Genomic DNA, 19,651 nt, shown 5'->3' with positions numbered 1-19,651 from the left:
TGATTCGGCTCCAAGTGCCTCTTCGCGAAGCCCGCCCGCCGTGCCCGTCACCGCCGCACCGCCCGTCTCCCAGAGTCCCGGCGCCCAAAGCCCCGACGACAGACAACTGTTGGCGGCGAGGTGCGCCACCACAGCAACGAGAGCAGCCCCTCGTCAGAGCCATAAGCCGCTCTCACGCACCGCCTCGGTGTCGTCGAAGCCACAACGCCCTGCCCACCAGCGCCGCCCGACCATCACCCGAGAGCGGCGCGACACCAAAGACGCAGAATGCAGAGACCCCAATTGCACCGATTGCGGGCTCAACACTCTGCCACCCCGAGCTCGTCGACCTGAACTGCAGCAGACTGCCTCTACCCGCAACGTCGCCGGCTACCCCTCGGAGACCATGTCACAGCGCTCAGACCCCAACCCTTACTACTCTCCACCTTCGCCGGTATACAACCGACAGCCCGCCCCTTATGCCTCGCAGGGACCAGCAGTCGTCCAAACCGCCCGGACACGTCGCTCCTCGTCCACTGCCGGCACACGCCCCCCGCGGCCCCAGAGTTTCGCTGGCGAGCCAAGTAGCTTCTGGGCGCCGGGCATGCCCGCACCCTATCCCAGCCCGCCTCAGGAGCGTGGCCCTCCTCCCTCTTTCTCTGCCTACCAAAGCATGCAGAACATGCCCAATATGCAGCACCTGCAGTATCCTCACCATATTCCTCCCTACATGGGTGCGCAGCAGGGCGGCTACTACCCCCAGCAAGCTCAACAGTTCGACTCATCAACAACGGCCCCCGCTGTCCGCACGCGGCTCGTCAAGCTATGGTCACACAGTCAGCCTCCTCCCATCATCACTCAGGATGACACTTCCAAGTACTCCGCGAGATATGGACAGCCTCCGACCCCCAATGAGCAACACTACAACAGGGGTGCCAACCCAACCCTCCCTAAGCCTAAACTCTTGCAGTACGGCGAACCTGACGCTGACGAAGACTCCTCCTCTGATTCAGAGTACACTGAAGACGAGGAGCATGAGCGTGAGGTCCGCCAACAACAGCAAGTCCGAGCTGCTCGCGCTCTCATGCCTCCGCCGAAAATGAAGCGTGATCAGAGCCAGCGACGTCCTGCACTCACTCACGCAAAGACAACGCAGGTTGTCGAGCGTCTTGAGAACGACCGCCGCGACAAGCGTCGACAATCTATCGTTGTTCCCGACCGTGCTGTTCCACGAGAGCGACAACGTGAGCGAGCACCCACTGTAAGTGCTGCTCCATCGCGACGCCCATCAGTCAGCCGTCCTCCGGTCCATCGTTCGACACAATCCGAGTACGATACTCGTCAAGCCCGGATAGTTGTCAACGATAGCAGGAATAACCGTCGCAAGTCATATCAGGTCTACGACAAGACATACGACGACTTTGTCAGAGACCGAGTCGCGGAGGAACAGTACAAGGCTGAGAGGCAACGCGAGAAGCGCGCGTCGAGAGTCCTCATGCAGGAACAATACATTCCTGGTCAATATGAGGAAGACGAGAGCGAGGAGGAGGCTCCACGTGTTCTGCCACACCGCCAACGCGCCAAGACTGAATCGGATCCGCGCAAAGGAAAGGCGCGTACTGTTGAAGTCAAGAACAAGAAAGCTGAGCTCAGCGCGGAAGAGTACATCAACGCCACTCGTGGCAGCCGCGATCCATATGCCGATCAGATCAGCAAGGTAGCTCTAAAGAGGGCCTCCCGTAAGCCTTCACTGCCTTCTGATTCTGGCTCTTTCTCAAAGCAACGGAAGCGGAAAGGCAAGCCAGTCAACCGGTACTACCATGACCAGTGCGACACACGAGATCCGTCTCCGCGTTGATGGCACCATGCCACTCAGTCTCCAGCTCTCTGGCGACATGGAGGGCCGCACTTACAGCTTGTTCCAGCTGAAGGGTGGCATGACGGACCTGGTCATCGGCGGTGGCAATGCTCGTGGCAACGACAGTGTATACCGCAGTGAGCGGGGCACTGTCCAAGTTAACAACAACAGAAGATCGCTTATTGCTGGCCAAGGAAGACGTGACGCTGAAGATGCATCGGAGAGAAGCACGCGCAGCGCGCGTAGCAGGCGTGATAGGGACGAGATCCGCGAAATTCGCGATGAGCGAGCTCCAATTCTACGACGCACCCGACCAACGACTACTTACCGAAACTGAACTCGGCAGCTCACTGCATTCTCTCCTCTTCTGTGTCTGCGGCTGTTGGCTTTTTCAAACCTTTTTCTTTTGACTTCCATTTGAGCGGGATCTATCACCAAAAGTTTGACGCGAGCAGTGTTGGCTTCCTGGCCAAACCCACTCGCAGAAAAGTTTGATTTTGATTCTCCCTCACGCTGGATGTTCGGCTCGATTTCCCAGTCTACATTTACTACGCTTGTTTGTTTGCTGCGTTTTGCCTTGCGACAGTGCAGGTCACATTGCTATTGTTTGCTAGACACGGAACGCTCACGCATACCAACATTCGCACGCGTTGGGACCTTCAAAGCTTTGGCTTAGGACAAGATCGTACCGCTTTTCTTCTTTCACCGCGAAGCGATTGTGGAATTCTCTTTCAACAAGCATCTTCTAGCACTATACCTGCTCTTGCGAGAGCTGCTTTCTTCTTTCGGCGGATCTAATACCCATTTGGCTTGTTGGTCTTCTTTTTCTTTGAGTTGGTGGAACAAGCAAGTTAGCGTTGGGAGTGTTCAATGACTCGATATGATGCAATGTGATGACGCAGCGTTTTTATTTCTTATCTTCTTCTGTTGTGTTGAAGGAGGGCGAAACAGAATATAGTACTCAGTAGTCTCGAGGTCTCACCGCACCCAGTCTTGTGGTAGGTTAGTAGAGGCGACCACGAACAATCATAGTAACCTTTCTTCGACAGATGTACTCTTCACATTGTTCTGTGATGTTTGACTCCAAGTTTTTACTGCCCTGTAGTTCGATATGAGTTTGTGTTAGGATGAGCTGGTTCTACATCTGTCAGCCTTTGGGGTGCTGCCTAAGCGTCGATCGAGATGGACGACCCCGCAAGCCACTTTGCAACATCATGCACGGCAGAAGATGATCACTTATCTCATGCAGCACAAGCTGATTAGCACTGTGATGATCGATACTTTACAGGTTCTAAGGTGCAGTGTGTGTGTTGCTAATCCTTGCTTTTACTTCAGGTTGGAATGGCAGGGGCTTTCTGTCGTCGGAACGGCCCGAGTAGCATTGAGTCATTGACTCAAACTGGGGATGACATCTGATACATGTTCTAAAGGAGTTTGCTAACGAAACCTAGTCCTGATGATGAGGGTAGTAGCGTTCGAGATGGTTGGGCGAAACATTAGCCTTTCCATTCTTGGCCTAGCGTGAATCTGAATCAGTACGGACTTCCTCACGATACCTACTCCCTCCCTAACCATCAATGTCACAGCACTCGCAGTAACGTTCCATCACAGAAATGGCTACCACAGACGTTCAGAAATCCTGTAAGTGCTCTTCTCTTAGATCAATGCTTGTATCTCGTGGATCGGCTTCTGGTGGTATTCGCGCTGACGTAGTGACCAAGATCGATTGTCCTTGAACGATCTACCGACTGAACTGCTTGAGCACATCGTTTCGAGTATCGATCTCAACCGGTCCGATCGAGTGCTAGGTCATATTCCAGACGACCCTCCTCCAAATCAGCCAGATCCTTATCTCATTCGCGACTTCCTGGCCAGTTGTGCTCCGCTTTGTAGCCTTTCATTGGCGAGCAGGAGATTTCGAGACATTGCTCAGAAACACATATTCACGGCCCCTGTATTGGGAGGCTTCGCTTTTCGATTTCCCAACGATCTGAGTCATGCACGCGTCGCGTACTTCCTGCGTACAATATTCGCTCGCCCTGACTTCAGACGATATGTCAAGCAAATTCGTCTCTGCTTTCCTCGGAGCGGTGAACCTGCCGACCAAAGAAGTGATCCAGAAGAATCAAATCTCAAGGCGCTCCCCCTCAACCTTGTGATTCAAGTCGTATGTCCCTCTCGCAATTTCATCGAAGCGCTCAACTTGCCCGCGGACATCAAAGAGGCATGGAGAAGCTCAATGAATCTGGACTACAGATATGCCCTACTGCGCATATTACGGGTGCTTCTACCACAAATTGAACGATTCTCACTCTCAGAAGTCAGTTCAGATGCATGGCTATACGCGCAAGATCGTGTGCTTAACGTCGATGGCATAGATGGCTTGAATATGAATGCCAAGATGGGTTTGCCATGCGCTCGAAATCTTAAATTTCTGAAACTGTCGAGTCTCACGCCAATTCGCCTAGACGGCCTTAATGTCTTTCCGAACTTGGACACTCTTGACATTAGTATCAAATTAGCTGGATTGGACAACCATGAGGTGCAACATCTTTCGAGATTATACGGTGGCTCTGACGCCCTGGAAACGTTTCGTTCCATTCGTCACCTTCGTTTGGACTGCCAGATAAAGACTGTCGGCATTTGGGACTTCTCAGCTCGCAGCGGCATGACGCACATTTTACAAGCCTTTCCCAAGCTTGCAAGTCTGGATTTCTATGCTGAGGCTTCGTCAGAAAAGAACCCTTTCAGATCTGTGCGTGCGTTTCCCCATTACCAGGCCAACATACAGACATACCCTGAAGCACCGCTGCTCTCTGACTATGATGCCTCTACCGGAGATACATATTGGGATGAGCGTCTGTATGCAGCTCGTACAGAATGGACAGACTACCAGTATCTGGTTGACTCTTTAGTCCACGTTAGACCGCACTTGCAATTCTTACGTCTACCCGGTGGATTCTGGACACTTCCTGGCGCCACGCGGAAACCGCTCCCAAGATTTGAGTTGTTTTCACAATTGCGACGTTTGGCCCTTCCACAAGCAGCCATACTTTCCACCAAGCTCTTCAACATGCGACACCCAGAGACAGTCGTGGGAGACTTCAATCTGACGCCGATAGATGTTCTACCACCTGGGCTGAAGTATCTAGAGATATTTGATGCCGATTCCGAATTGTTGCAATCGCGTTGGATGCAGGTGCTTTTTGAAGAGCACTCAGCTGGTGGGCGCTGGCCAGACTTGCAGGAGATGGAGTTCCTGTTCGGGCCTCCATTCAGCGACGAAGAACTTCAAAATTTACTAGCCAAAAGCAGTTGGACAGAGTTCTGGACATTAGCATCTCGCGCTGCTTTCCAGGTGCATTGCAAACGAGACGACAAAACACCCATGGTTGACATGTAACATTGATGAACCACATCTTTCGTAAACTTGTTGCGTACAGATCGCGATCTGGGAAAACGTTCGCGCGTAGGATCGCGGTAACTGCGTATTTGTCCGATAGGTGCACAAGCCAATGGTATTATGTTTTTACTTTCCAGTCCAATACAAGCCTGCACGATGTCATACGCGATTCCGAGCGGGCAAAACATGCAAATGCAGCTCATGGCTTCAGGAGCTCCTTGCCCACTGGTGTGGAGCACTGTCTATACGCCACGCCAACTCGGCCATATTGCTGCGACACAAGAAGACTAGTTACGTCGCACCGCACCATATCCTCAAGTAGCAATGAAAGGTAGTGTTAATTTGCTATGTTAGATGTTATCCACAGTTTCTACACACATGAGGCAGTGCGCCTGGTCGGTCCGTCTGATTGTTAGTCCATTCTAAGTCGCGTCGTCAACACGCAACACAAACAGCCAGCTATCTCAATATAGGTCGACTCAGGTACCCAAACCAGGGTTTCTCCCTATGGTTTTCAGCAAAGCTTTGAATACCAATCGTGCACTTGAGTGCGCAACACCGAGCGTAAATTTACCATGTCGGACTTTCTGTCGCTCACCCCATCTAGCCTCGTAGCCTTGGCGGCACTTGCTTCAACGAGCAAGATACTCAAGGCAATTGCTCAGACGATGCCATTCAAAGCGCCTAATTTTAGTGTGGGATATCACAATCGATTCACCAAAAGACGTCAAAACCCATATTAGAGACAGCCTGGCGCTGTTTCTAATTTGGGTTTGTTCTCTCAAACCCCTGGATCCTTTTCTTGCTCAACGCTTCATTGGGTCATGGTTGCGACTCCACGTCGAGGCACGATGTAACCATCGTTGTACTCACGCAACACCGTTCAGCGGCACGGACTTTCAAATTGATAGGGCCTGCTTTTATCCGCATCACATGTCTGTCCTTTCGTGTATATAAAGCCGTCTGAGAAGTGCTCTGATTTGATGAGGTACATTCCCTTCAACCACACCTACTTGTACAATTTGTAAAGTAATTCAAATATTTCTTCACTTATTCAAATTGACCAAACGCCACTTTTGGACCTTATCCAACATGAGCTGTCTTGCGCTGTTATCGAGTCTTGTACTGGTTGTCTTCACCGCAATACGAGCCTTTGCCACTGCGCTGCTTACATATCGCAGCATTCCAGACGATACCGCCTGGCCTTCAAGTCAAGATTGGATATAATTCAATAGGACTTTTCGAGGCTGATTGATTGCAACCGTACCCATTGGTGAACCATGCTACGCATTCTCGGTGCACAACGGAATACCATCTCTCACCTATAGCAAGATTGAATGCAACGTATTGCGCGATATCTGGCATTTTCCAAAGATACACCTATCCTCACCTTTATTAACCATGGCTTACACTTTCTCTGACAACTCTTGCAATCCCTGGTCGACGTCAAACCCAACCTGCACACTCGGCGGACATGTGGCATAGTCAGTCGATGTGACCGGCATCGATGATTGACAAAAAACAGTCAAATTCGCGAGTGATCAAAACATCCGCTCATTCATTCGGAACACTGGACGTGATTATCTCGGAAAGTCAACAGGTGCTTATCCACTAACTATTTATTCTAGATATGAACGCAAAGTGGGGTATCATCAGAAAATAAGCTATACTAACAGGGGATGGCAACTGCCCTCTTCCACTAGCTATATGGACCCACTACATGAAGGACATCGAGCTCATTGTGTCATAAGCTATATCGAGCTATATAAGACCATTCATCGAAGTCGGCGCAGGGATTTAGTCAATCGAAGCTTATACTTTTGCCAACTCCCACAAGTTGATGGTCGTAGGCGTTAATTGTCCTACCGTTGGAATTACTGGTGGCTATATTCAGGGCGGCGGCCATGGACATGGACATGTTTCCTCCAAATATGGTCTGAGCGCTGATCACGTGTTGGACTGGGAGGTTGTGGCAGCTTCCGGCGGACATATCGCCGCCAATCCTGATAGCCATCAAGATCTTCTCTGGGCCTTGTGCGGAATTGGTGGTGCACGTACGGCGTAGTCGTCTCGACGACCGTCAAAGTCTTGCCGGATACCTTCTTTTTGACGGCATATGCCAGCGTTACGAACAACGGGAGCAATGCAGACGCTCTTTAAACCGCGGTTAAAACACTCTTATAGATTCTCTCAAGTCTTGTCGATGCGGGTGCTTTTCTTGTGTGGGTTGCTGGTTCCTGTGGCTCAGGCTCATGCCCGCAATAGCACCTGTCGTCGATGTGTATTTCAGGGAAACTCTCATGAGCATAGCAAGAGGAATACCTATGGACTAGGCCGACTGGAATACGACCTTAACTGAACAGGATCGTATGTTAAATATCGTCCTTGCGAAGCTTGCTGAGATCACGCCGAGCGGCGCTGCTTATCTCAGCGAAGCAGATTTCCAAGCTGCAAATTTCAAGACCTTATTTTGCGGCTCGCACTACGGTAGACTTGACAAGATAAAGGGTCAATATGATCCCAAAGACCTGTTTTACGCAAAGACAGTGGTGTGAAGCGATCGCTGGGCTGAGGATGGGGAAGGCAGACCGTGTAGAGTGTAGTCGGTCCGCAGAGTTTGTCAAATACACCTATGTATAATCGACAGCATTCTAAGTGATTGGGAAAATCGCGAAGCCCTCAACATATCTCCCTCTGGACTTTGGTACTGCTTTGGGTCGTTAGAAGGACGTCTTGGTGCTTAGGGTGCGGCACAGCAAAAGTGGGTTAGCGCACAAGTTCCGATGCGTTACTGTAAGATTATGACGTACAACAAGATTGCGCGAGAAAGTGCAAGGCTCTACTGTACTCTTAGGACGTGATGGGAAAGAACCGAAGGACTCAGGGTCAGCAGTGAAGTTTGTATCGCCAAGCAGAAGAGGCTCTAGAATTGCAGCCGACGTCATCAATAATGCTGCCTGGGAGAAGGCAGCGGTGACAACGGCCAAGTGCAATTCTGTTCTTCACTGCGCAAGACATATTGATAAGCCTGACCTGCCTCAGGCTGCCGAATTTGGCGACTAATAGAAGGCTGTCAAGGTGCCGATAAGTGCTGACGTGCCTGCAAACGTAGTTACAAAGCATGGAATTTGACCACGATTGCAGGTCGGTTTGAAGGCGCGCACGTTGTCGCACAAAGCTTCAGACCAATGGCAGATAAAGCACTCGCGGAATTTCCGACAATATCGGAGGTACTGTCGTCTTCCCGATGCCAATGCTGCTTGCAGGGCACCTGTAGCCAAGGTAAGGCAGTAAAACTCGCTAAGACAGTCCTTGCCATGGTCAACCCGACCATTTCATTCGTGGCAATACGCCAGGGAATGGTAGACACTGCTCGATTTCGTGAATTTGGTGCAAATTCTCATATGCTGACCATCGGTCCTCAAACCTCGGACCAGCCTGAAGGATCCGAGTAGCGGCGCTGCGGCACCAGGCTACCGTTCCCGTAAAAAGGTTCCTCAGCCGAGGACTTGATTATGCAAATTTAGAAGTGGATGAGCGAAGGACACTGTATGAAGGACGAGCTGACTCACAGTCAGCTGACATTTGGACTACTTTGGTGGCCTTCTCAACATGTGTACTAATCCTGCATGCGGACCGGTGAGCTACTATGGTACGCCTTATACCAAGACGAGACAAGAGAACGCCCTTCTATCACTTAGAAGTTAGAGAAGGCGCAAAAACATGGCCGCAACTCCACAGGGCTTAGACGATGTACAGTCATCTAAGCATCCCACTCTGTCATTTCGCCGACTGAGGCTCTGATTTTACTGGATCCTACAGGCATACTGGAAATGAGTGTGAGTTAAATACCAGTCGATGGACTTTTTGCTATTTTACTCATCACCTTGCCTGCGATAGGTACTCACTAAATCTATAATCAATTTGTTCATCAGACTCTCGACCAGCCCGGCCATGATGACCAAGTCAAGCACTCCCGCATTGGCCAACAGAATTATTGGGACGATGCAGCTGGCTCGTGGGAATTTACAACTGCATGCCAGCATGCTGCTCTATCGGACTTCTACGGCTTTACGAATTGCTTGGTTACTCACCAAGAATGACGTTCCAACCTTTGTGTTTCCGAACACGATGTTTGGCATAACGGCCTCTCTTTCAGGACCAGCCATGATGCACAACACGACTACGACACCACTACAATTGCTCTGTCGTCTACCTTGGGTCTTTCTATTCAGCTGGACCAACCTTTTCATATTTAATCTCTCCAACCAGCGTCTTCCCGCTTCCGTACAAGAAGACAAGCTCAACAAACCATGGAGGCCTATACCCAGCGGCCAAATGACATCGACGCAAGCTCGCCGAGTCATGCTACTCACCATTCCGGTCGTTCTCGCATTCAATCACTATGTTCTGCACGTTGGTGTTGAATGTGCTCTGCTTTTTGTCTTAAATTGGCTGTACAACGATCTAGAAGGCGGTGACGACCACTGGACTTCGCGTAATATCATTCTTGCTGCTGCATTCTGGTTGTACAACGTTGGAACTTCCAGGGTAGCAGCAACAGATTTAGGCTCGCCGGCTACCTCACTCAGTGCTGCTGGCACAGTCTGGACATCGGTGATCAGCCTGGTAATATTGACCACCATGCAAGTCCAAGATATTAAAGATCAAGACGGCGACAGGCTGAAGGGGCGCAGAACCGCGCCTATTGTCCTGGGCGATTCCCCCACACGCTGGACAGTGGCTGTACCTGTCATCTTTTGGTCTTTCTTCTGTCGGTACTATTGGTCTATGGGTGTATTCGGATGGATGACGGTCAGCTTTGGTCTTTTGGTGGCGTGGAGGTGCTTGTATTTGAGAGACAAAAGCTCTGATGAGAAAACATGGAAGTTGTGGGCATTGTGGACCATATTCTTGTCTTCTGCGCCGTTTGTACACTCGCTTGGGCTGTAAGAGACTACCATGGAGCAATGCGTTGTAAGGGTAGAGAGTTAGTCAATTCGAAATGGTCCGAGTCCAAATGTGTATTGTAGGCTACTCATGAGTACTTCGCGACTCTCGAATACTTGTACATCGTCTCATGTAAATGGATCAAGATAATACATCATAGCTACTTCCCAGTTGTCGTTGGCACAAACACGGACGAGTCCGCAGAAGAATGACGACCTTGGTCTCACGATCCGCCGAGGGCGCATAAGTACCCATATCGAACTAAAAGCTATTGGAAAAGGAATAGCCTACGCTGGATCCCTCATCAAGCCAGTACCTGTTTCGTTTTCGCAAAGGTATGCGCCACGATACGAAACTGGAACACGTTGTAAGCTGGCTTGACATCACACAGGCAATCATCAAACCTTTCACGTCCGAGGTACACATGACTGCCCATCTCATTTGCCATATTTCCTTGATCACACCATACATCCTTTTTCTCCTCTCTCTATCTGAATCTCATCTCCAGACCATTCGGCAGTGCCATACAGCATGACAGCCAACCACCCTGAACTTAGTCCAACTCAAAACGCCATCCGCATCGCCGTTCAAAAGGAAATCGTTCCTATCATCCAAGGAAGCCTTGTCTCCGCTTTGGAAATAGATGACCTAACGTTCGCCCTTAGTTCATAACTATACAGGAAATGCGAAGAGTACGGAATCGAGGTTTTAGACCCGAGTACAATTATCGTCTGCGTTGATGAGGAAGAAGAGGCGGACGGATCGACGTGGTGGAAAGTTGGGTTCAAGCATGTGCCACGGATAGAGGTAGGCGAAAATGAGGTGGTGGGGGGAGAGGATGAGGAGAAGAATGGGGAGAAGGAATAGGAAGTCCTATCGGGAACGTGGAAAGAAGAAAGAATGGATGCGGTGTCCAGCTTTGTTGCTGATGTGCAGCGCATGGGAGAGCCGATGGAAGGGTTACGTAGAAAGCATACGTAGTGTTCAGCGGTGAAGTGAAATCCATGACTCTCGTTTTAGCATCCAACCATCATGTGCTCGCTAGTGACTTAAGATCGGAGCAACGAAACTCCCCGCCTTCACAAATCTGGCGTCAACTCAGGAACCGCCAACAAACCCATACTACCCTCCCTGAAGTCGTCGGCCCTTACATCTCCAGCCTCCTCGATACTCTCGACTGCTTCTCCCTTGCCCTTGACATCTTTCCTCGCCCAGACATCCATCCTCGTGCCTTCGGTTGCATCATGTACCCTGTCAATTCCAGCATGCCAATCTGACACCGCCTGTAGCCTCCCATACTTCTCCGCGAAAGCATTACCAGTGCTATAACTCGGCTTTGAAGGTGCAGGAGATTCACCAATGATGCCAGATCTGTGGATTTGCGCAGGCGCAGGCATTGGAGGTGGACGCATGCCAACAGGAAGCTGGGGCGTAGGCGGTATGATGATGGGTCGCTTGGAAGCCGTCGGCGGTAGCATGGAATTAGTCTCAATGACAGGTGTCTTAGTCCTCGGTGAGATCGGTTTCATTGGCGAAGCCTCGACCATGTGTGGCGTCCTAGCAGATGGCGGCGACACGAGTCCATCAGCAATTGTCCTTGTGCTTGCACCAAGATCATAAACCGTATCCTGCCATAGCCATTTTTCCCACGGCCAGATCCACTCCTCGTCTTGCCACGGCCACTTGTTGGTTTCTATGTACTCGTTGACTGCCAGGACACCCAACACCAAGATTGTCGCACATAGAAATCCAATAATCGCATTTGTGAGCTGCTGCGGGCCTGGGATGAATCCGGGTTGTTGCCACTCTGCTACTCCAATGGAAATAATGAGAGCAAGGGGCCCATAGCGGTATATAGCCGGGCATGTTGCGATCTTGTTGTGCAGGGTGTTGTAGAGGTACATCCAGCCTTGGCGGACAGGTACGGGCGAGACAATCTCGATGAGGGTGGACACGAAGTGGCGTACATGAGTGAGGATAATGTTGGGCTCAGTGGCAGCAACAGTCGAAGATGATGCCAGCGCCGCAGTAGTAGCCGAAGGTGCGTTGCCTGTAGCCGGTGTCCCCGGTAGTGGTACATCGTCGGGCTCTGTATCAGCGCGAGAGTGCGAGAATGGCGAAGTCGGGTCCATGATTGCGCGGATTGTGGATACGTGAACAGGTGTGGGGAGAGCGGAGCGACCTACATACGACGGCGCGATGCTGCTAGCTGCTCTCTGTCAATTACTTGGCGACGGTGAAAGTGAGGACTTTTCCGGATCGATTGAACACCCCCAGAATGTTTCACGCACAGTTGCTCACGTGACAGCCGGGGTGAAGCCTACCCAAGTGCTTGACATTACTAGGTATGCAACCTTGCGCCTTTCAAGTATCTTCCTATGAGCTCTCGATCCACGTTCGAAGTGAATGGGGCCCGAGTGTCATGGTGCCGCTGCATTGGCCCCATGTTCATGTATGCTTCGAAATTATGCGATGCTCCTTCACTCTGGCTTTTACTGGTGCTATTGTTGCGACGCGTCCCACCATGATTTCGTCTTCACCTTGTAAGCTAAAATTGAGCACAATAGAGACCGTGCTATTGTGGGCTTGGCGTCTGCTTCGTCTCCTCCGTATACACCTCTCGGTCCTCCTTCTCTTCTTCTTCAGCTACCATCACACCTAAAGAAGTCTGGTGGTCTGCGGTTGGTTTCTCTTGGTGCTGGTATATTCGGGTGTTATATGGCCTTTTGTTGCATGGCACCATGTCTAGATAGACTGAAATGTTATTTTTTTGCGATTCTCGATTTGACTTCCTGGCCATCTTCACTGTTATCCCCGTCTCTATTTGCATCACTGATGGTGACTTGAACGTAACCAGGACCAATAATATTCTATAGGGTTGTCTTCATGATAAGCTCTGGCAACCTCGGGCATATCAAATCACTTTACGTCTTTGCGCAGCCAGCTGCATGGTGATGCTCTCGCTGTCGATGAAGGAACCTCTGGCTTCAATCATGGACTGTAGTTCCGCAGCACCAGTATCAATCTTGGGCAAGCTCGCTCTCTCCCAGAGAATGTCAACATTAGGCGGTACGTATTCTAGCAGCCAACGCAACGTCTCGTTCCTTTGGGTGATGACGCGTTCGACCGCTTTTGCGGGACGCGCTGGTGTAACACCCAGGACAATAACGATGGTCTTGAGGTGTGGGAGAAGGTCAAAGATGTGTTGCATGGGATCTGTGACGGATGGTATGTGGTGAAAACGGCGTGAGGCGAAGGTTTGCTCAGAGAAGTGGGCAATGTCAACTTCCAGTCGAGTAAAGAGGGCGCGGGTCTCGGGACTCATGGCGGCAAGTGTCTCATAATACCTCGAAGCGTATTCTCTGCTGAGCATCTGGCTGTGCTTGTCACGGGCTACAATCATAAACAGAGTGCGATTTTCATAGAAGTACTTTGTCACTTCCTTGTGCATCTGGCGGCTGGTGCGCATGATGTCCATGCGTGCACGAGGGGGCTTGTGGTCACGGGTCGGCTGGTAGAGGAGGGCGATGTGGTCCTCGCGGGGCAGAAGGCACGAGTAGACGTGGAGCGCGAGCTCGGCTGGAAGTCGGAGGAAGGGGAATGGCTTGACTGCGACATGTTAGCCGGGGAAGGAGCTGTGGGCGCACTTGCGCCTGCCTTGGTCTTCGAGGGCCAGGAACGACTCGCTGAGCCGGGTGCCACAGAGCTCGTCGATCCTGGGCAGGAGCGCGCGGATCTCCGAGAAGGTGGGATCGACGCCCTTTTTGAAGTCGGAGACGCGCGGGCGGTTGAGAGGGAAGCGGCCCTGCTGCACCGTGGTGTAGGCGTCAATGTAGATGGCCGGGATGAGGTCGGCCCGCGCAACGTCCTTGACGAGCAGGAAGAACTCCTCAGAGCCGTCTACGTAGACGTCCTCATGGAAGGGGCGCGACAGGCATGCATTCTCCAGGGCAGAGGCGTCGACATGTGGCTCGAGCTTGTCGTCGAGGGCCTGGAGCTTGAGCTTCAGCTGTGCAGCATCGGTGACATTGAAGCGCTGCGCGGCTGGAATCTGGCGGAAGTTGGGCGGAATCGAGGCGGTTCTCGGGCGGTAGAGCTCCATGGTGGATGCAGAGCTCGACTTGGATCGTGTCTGAGGCGTCGGAGCATGTTGGAGATGGGGCGACGGCTACCGAGTGCTGCCCCGCACGCCAAAGCCCACTCGTGCCACTCTAGCGGATGGCCGTGGCCCATGTTCATGTTCATGTTCATGTTCATGTTCGTCTGTGACGTGCATGTGGCTGTGCTTCATGTGCAAGAGGGTGCATATGCAAGGCCCGACGGCGAAACTCGATATATTCCCCATCAATGTCACATGCGGGACATGCTGGACATGCTGGACACATTATCGCCCTGAAGACACCGACCGTCACCTACTAACCTCGCCGCCTTGCTGCAATCGCCATCACGTCAGCCACCACGTCGGCCATCACGTCGGCCATCACGTCGGCCCCACGCGTTCCTCTGCTTGCTCCCCGCCCTCTCTGTCGCTACAGGCGCCTCTGCCGCATTCCCATCTGCACATCGCCTCGTCGAGGAAAGAGCTGGCTGAACCCCGTTTGTGACGAAATCCCCTCCTTGGACCGCATGTCTGCGCCTGACAGCAAGCAAGGCTTCCTTGCTAACCTGTCCCCGTGGGGCTCCAGAGCCGTCACGCCGAAACCGCCCACGACACCAAGGACTGCTGCGGCAGACAGAGACGACGCAAAGGCAAAGGAGCGGGAGGCGGCTGTCCTAGGCACACAGAGGGGGGGCGATCACGTCGTCGACCGAAGACACCGCCTGAGCTTGAAGAAGTACCCGCAGGACTGCCCCTCCGCTGGCCGTGCGCTGGTACCACGCAGTCGACGTGCCCAAGAGAAAACCGCTCTCTGCCCACGGCCTTGCACCCGACGCCGCCCTGCCCAAGCCGAAGAAATGGATCCCCTTCAGCGAGAGCGACTCCAATGCCATTGAGACTGCATTCCAGAAGTCGGCCGACGACGCTGATGACGCCGAAGCGAGGAAACCCGCTGCTACTCCGACCACGCCAGACAAGGAAGGCTCTGCCGCCAAAGCTACTACGACCAAGGTGTCCGTCAACGAAGACTACCTCTTCGATGTCGAGATCGAGACGCGCGAACTGGCACCCGCCTATTGGTTGGGGCCAGTCTACGACGTGAAGCGAGGCGCATGGTTCACACCTGACGGAGAGGCTGTCGATGAAGGGCTGGCCATGCAGCTTGAGGAGGGCTACCTCAAGGTGAAGCCGTGGCGTCTCGAGAAGCCAGAAGAAAAAGAAAAGCGCTCCGTCTCGCAGCCTCGCACACGACCCGTCTCCATGGGACCCGCTGCAGGTGACGAGTATCGCAAAGAACTAGCCAGGCTCAACCGGGACTCGACTTCGAATCCCGTCACCCCCAAGGCGTCGTTCGATAGCCTGCGGAAGGAGGCGAGCAAACAAGACCAAGCCAAGCCAGACGAAGCAGCTCCACCACCTGCTCAACCCTCAGACTCGCCACGAACACATAGGCTTTTTGGTGCCTACATGAACTCGACTGTGACATACCAAGACGAGAACACGGCCTGGCTCCTTACAGACGACATGTGGTCGCGCATGGGAAGCACACTATATCAACGCTTCGCGGGGGGCGCCCACTTTGCTGGATACAAATACATCCGTGGCTACAAAGATCCCAAGAAGGAAAAAAAAGAGACTAGAATCGCCAAGGACCCCACCAGCAAAAAAGAAGCTGGCCGACCCACCACTCCATCCATGGCTTACGGCTCGGACCATGGAAAGGGTGCCACAACCGACGGATCCGATGCCGAGACCACAGACAACGAGGACAGAGCCGAGTCTCCGACTCAGACACGTAGGCGGAACTTGGAAAGACAGGTCTCGTCTTTGATGACGTCCTCCAAGACAGACTACGAACGCGAGCAGGAGGAAGAACAGCGGAAGCGAGATGAAAAGGAGATGCGTGATGACTACAAAACCCAAGACAACCGGGATCAAGGCCGCGATATTGAGCATTTACTACTCATCACGCATGGCATTGGACAGCGTCTCGGCATGCGAATGGAAAGCATCAACTTCATCCATGACGTGAATACCCTGCGCAAGTCCTTCAAATCCGTCTACGCAGCTTCCCCTGATCTGCAAGCGCTAAATGCTGAAGTTGAGTCGGAGACCAAGAATAACCGCGTCCAAGTTATTCCCATTGTGTGGCGCCACCTGCTCGACTTCCCACAACAAAGTCTCAAGCACAATCGTAAGGAGCATGACCTCGGCGATCTTGACCACGAAGATCATGAGTACCCAAATCTTGAAGACATCACAGTTGAGGGTGTACCCGCTGTGCGCAATTTCCTAACTGACCTCGCTCTCGACATTCTGTTGTACCAGAGCCCTGCATACAAGGGCCACATCTCGCGCATTGTCGTCAATGAGTTGAATCGTGTATATCGACTGTACAAGGAGCGCAACCCCAAGTTCAACGGCAAGGTCAGTCTGGTCGGCCACTCTCTAGGCTCCGCTATCATGTTCGATATCCTTTGCATACAGAAAGACGCACAGTCACGGATGAGCAACTCCACCAAAGGTCGACGTCATACGGAAGAGGATCTTAAGCTTGACTTTGAGGTGGAGGACTTCTACGCTTTAGGTACGCGATGCTCACCTGTCCAGCTGATCACAACTAATACTTTCAGGCTCACCGATTGGACTCTTCCAGATGCTCAAGGGTCGCACGATTTCCGCCAGACAATCGAAGCCATTTGTCACGCCCAAGACGCCTGGTGACCCTCTCGACGATCCCTTCTCGGCCACGGCGGAAGAACAAACACATGCTTTTGACATTACAACTTCTTCTCCTCTATGCAAGCAGATCTTCAACATATTCCATCCCACAGACCCCATCAGCTATCGTATCGAGCCCCTCATTTCTCCAGCTATGGCCGGCCTCAAGGCTCAACCTCTCCCATACACCAAGAAAGGCATCTTTGGCGCCCCCGCTTCGCAAGGCCTGACAGGTATCGGCGCTCGCGTCAATCAGAGTGTCAACGAATTTTGGAGTTCCCTTGGCTCCGGCATTGCCTCTGGCTTACTCAATCGCAGTCTCGGCATCTCCGGCACGGATGTCGCAAACAGTCCCCAAGGTCAACGCACATCTCGCCCATTGTCCGTCGGCGCTCCATCTACCGCCGCCATTCCAGATCTCCATGAGCCCACCTCTGCCTTTTTAAATGAAGAGCGCCGCAAGCGTCTCGGCCAGGAAACCATTGTCCCTGGTGAAGATGGCGAACATCCACCCACGCTTATCGAAAGCGAAGTGGAAACGCTATTTGCTGGATTTCAAAAGCGCAGAAAGAGTAACGCAACGAGCGACGACGGAAGCAAAATCGGCGAAGCGGATCTCGAATGGCAAGAACTTGAAGAGAAAAGTAGGAAATTGAAAAAGGAAGAATTAAAGGTTCGCGCGCTCAATAGTAATGGGAGGGTGGATTATTCGATCCAGGAAGGGGTGAGTACATTCATGAACGTTTCGAGGGCGTGGGGTTCACTAATGCGCTACCAGGCTTTCGACATCTCCCTCCTCGCTAGTATCGCGAGTCATCTAGCATACTGGGCAGATGAGGATGTGAGCCATTTCATGATCTCGCAATTGCTAGCGCGGCATCGCGTGTTTAAGCCCAAGGAGTAAAGTTTGGGTTGTGGATGTAGGATTTTGATGTTGGAATATACCCTAGATAGAGTCTTCGCATTAGTATGTATAAGAGCGCTTTGCGTGCCTCTTCTCTTTTGCTTTAAGAGTAGTTCAAGGCGCCAAGTGAGTGTTGTGTGAATTGATGTAGCTAGCTAGATATCTGCTCGTGTCAGGTAATCTGTATTAGCAACAAACCGAGTAAGCATTCGGTGGACCCTGAGCACCGGACTTCAGAAACCCACCCGACTTTGCACCCTCGTGAATTATCATTCCGCAGTAGTACACGATGGGGTTTTCATGTTAAGCAACATTCACTCTGTGCCAAAACCCCTGGCGGGTTTTCTCCATCTTGCAAGGATATTGGGGAGGAAACTCGAGTTTCCCTCTCTTCGACTTGTTGTAAGGGTACCTGTGGGGATGTTTTGGCTCTGGAGTTCAGATGCGTTAGTAACTTGACGCGGAACGACTACTTGTGGGAGCTTATGAACATCCAACTTACTGCCAAGCGTCTCTGCAATCTTCTGCAGGTTGACACGCCGTTGCGCTGCGAGGTAAATTTCCTTCCCCGTGTACTCGTTCTTGCCACACTTGTACTCGGTATCCATGTCGGGATCAGGTTTCACCTGTGCTCATCATTTTCGATGCAAGGATTGACAAATAGCAGAGTGTGTGCAAGAAGTAGATCAATACCCCACACAAAAATATCAGTGGCACTGGTAGGAAGCGTGAATGCATAGTTCAGGCACAACTCATCTCTCCGATCCTATAGTTTCATATGCTTTGGAACCCCTTAAGTGTTACTATATAAATCAACCGAATAACTACAGAGGCATTTACTTCCATGTATCCGCTGCGGTAGCCCCTTGATGCACTGCAAGTCAACTGTTCGTGGTAGACTTGAATGACTTTGACCGACTTTACATGCCCAGTTAGCCTCGACTTTCTCGCAACCCGGCGCACTGCGGCAGTCATTGAAGTGACCAAACGACGTCATTGTGTCAAGCATGGTAATAGGTAAAACACTCGAGGCAGTGCGTCAATACATCAAAAACTGTAGGATGTCAGGTGACTACCATCCATGGATTGGAGGGATTGTGGAGTCGGTGGTAGGCAAAACGATTTGGTAAGCCAGGGCTTACTTGCAGATTTCAGGCGAATGCTGGTGACGGCTGAGTTGATCCCGCTCTATCATCGCTTGAGTTCCGTGGGATCTAAGGTCCAAAACACGTGTAACGTCAGGGGGCGCAACGTAGAGCGGATGCCTACATACGCTCTCAATACCTCGAGCTAGCATGCACAACATGACGGCTCCTAAGCGCTGCATGCATAGCCAACGATCTCCTAAAACAGCAGCACTATACCGTAGTGTATGATGACGTTGGTAGTTACCATATGAAACCTCAGTCCAGATTTTAAAAGACGCTCAGAATGGACATTTGCTTGTCGCATATGATCCATATACTTTCGCGATTGCACAAACACAATTCGCACGAAATTTCGGGTCTTTTTCGAAGGCACTCCACAGACTCACTATTGTACTAGCCTGTTATGGATACCTTTCATAACAAGAGATGACTCGCAACACCTATATTATCAAGCCAGGTTCACCATGCCCTTCCCTCTTGGATCGGCTATATCTTGAGGATCGCAATGTCTGCCTAGAGTCTGAGGAGTGAATTTCAACCAGCTGTGAGAGCTCTGTAGGACTACTAATATACAATCAACCTGTGGCTA

The 19,651-nt window shown here is 51.7% G+C and overlaps 9 protein-coding genes across 9 annotated transcripts; 6 read left to right on the top strand and 3 right to left on the bottom strand.

Moving 5' to 3' along the window:
• Positions 1–385: 385 nt before the first annotated feature.
• On the top strand, positions 386–2,880 carry SNOG_00011 (hypothetical protein; the record flags this gene model as incomplete). Its single annotated transcript, XM_001790657.1, has 2 exons — positions 386–1,791; positions 1,856–2,880. The coding sequence occupies 2 exons, from the start codon at positions 386–388 to the stop codon at positions 2,172–2,174; spliced, it is 1,725 nt and encodes a 574-aa protein (XP_001790709.1). The 3' UTR covers positions 2,175–2,880.
• Positions 2,881–3,450: 570 nt separating this feature from the next.
• Positions 3,451–5,240, top strand: SNOG_00010 (hypothetical protein; the record flags this gene model as incomplete). The annotated part of the gene is made up of 2 exons (XM_001790656.1): positions 3,451–3,478; positions 3,559–5,240. 2 exons carry the CDS (start codon positions 3,451–3,453, stop codon positions 5,238–5,240), a joined length of 1,710 nt encoding a protein of 569 aa, XP_001790708.1.
• Positions 5,241–8,852: 3,612 nt separating this feature from the next.
• Positions 8,853–9,343, top strand: SNOG_00009 (hypothetical protein; the record flags this gene model as incomplete). The annotated part of the gene is made up of 3 exons (XM_001790655.1): positions 8,853–8,892; positions 9,063–9,079; positions 9,176–9,343. The coding sequence occupies 3 exons, from the start codon at positions 8,853–8,855 to the stop codon at positions 9,341–9,343; spliced, it is 225 nt and encodes a 74-aa protein (XP_001790707.1).
• A 28-nt stretch (positions 9,344–9,371) lies between these two features.
• Positions 9,372–10,402, top strand: SNOG_00008 (hypothetical protein; the record flags this gene model as incomplete). Its single annotated transcript, XM_001790654.1, has 2 exons — positions 9,372–10,189; positions 10,351–10,402. The coding sequence occupies 2 exons, from the start codon at positions 9,372–9,374 to the stop codon at positions 10,400–10,402; spliced, it is 870 nt and encodes a 289-aa protein (XP_001790706.1).
• Positions 10,403–10,721: 319 nt separating this feature from the next.
• Positions 10,722–11,057, top strand: SNOG_00007 (hypothetical protein; the record flags this gene model as incomplete). Its single annotated transcript, XM_001790653.1, has 2 exons — positions 10,722–10,843; positions 10,871–11,057. The coding sequence occupies 2 exons, from the start codon at positions 10,722–10,724 to the stop codon at positions 11,055–11,057; spliced, it is 309 nt and encodes a 102-aa protein (XP_001790705.1).
• Positions 11,058–11,269: 212 nt separating this feature from the next.
• SNOG_00006 (hypothetical protein) lies at positions 11,270–12,322 on the bottom strand (the record flags this gene model as incomplete). The annotated part of the gene is made up of 1 exon (XM_001790652.1): positions 11,270–12,322. One exon carries the CDS (start codon positions 12,320–12,322, stop codon positions 11,270–11,272), a length of 1,053 nt encoding a protein of 350 aa, XP_001790704.1.
• A 443-nt stretch (positions 12,323–12,765) lies between these two features.
• Positions 12,766–14,292, bottom strand: SNOG_00005 (hypothetical protein; the record flags this gene model as incomplete). Its single annotated transcript, XM_001790651.1, has 3 exons — positions 12,766–12,848; positions 13,119–13,777; positions 13,838–14,292. 3 exons carry the CDS (start codon positions 14,290–14,292, stop codon positions 12,766–12,768), a joined length of 1,197 nt encoding a protein of 398 aa, XP_001790703.1.
• A 524-nt stretch (positions 14,293–14,816) lies between these two features.
• SNOG_00004 (hypothetical protein) lies at positions 14,817–18,155 on the top strand (the record flags this gene model as incomplete). Its single annotated transcript, XM_001790650.1, is given in 4 exon segments — positions 14,817–15,054; positions 15,074–16,876; positions 16,923–17,734; positions 17,789–18,155. The coding sequence occupies 4 exon segments, from the start codon at positions 14,817–14,819 to the stop codon at positions 17,912–17,914; spliced, it is 2,979 nt and encodes a 992-aa protein (XP_001790702.1). The 3' UTR covers positions 17,915–18,155.
• A 73-nt stretch (positions 18,156–18,228) lies between these two features.
• Positions 18,229–18,522, bottom strand: SNOG_00003 (hypothetical protein; the record flags this gene model as incomplete). The annotated part of the gene is made up of 2 exons (XM_001790649.1): positions 18,229–18,326; positions 18,417–18,522. 2 exons carry the CDS (start codon positions 18,520–18,522, stop codon positions 18,229–18,231), a joined length of 204 nt encoding a protein of 67 aa, XP_001790701.1.
• Positions 18,523–19,651: the final 1,129 nt, after the last annotated feature.

The sequence above is a fragment of the Parastagonospora nodorum genome (genome assembly GCF_000146915.1).
Source record: "Parastagonospora nodorum SN15 chromosome Unknown scaffold_1, whole genome shotgun sequence".
In the NCBI taxonomy this organism is placed as follows: domain Eukaryota; kingdom Fungi; phylum Ascomycota; class Dothideomycetes; order Pleosporales; family Phaeosphaeriaceae; genus Parastagonospora; species Parastagonospora nodorum.
This window is presented reverse-complemented; position numbering and strand designations above follow the sequence as displayed.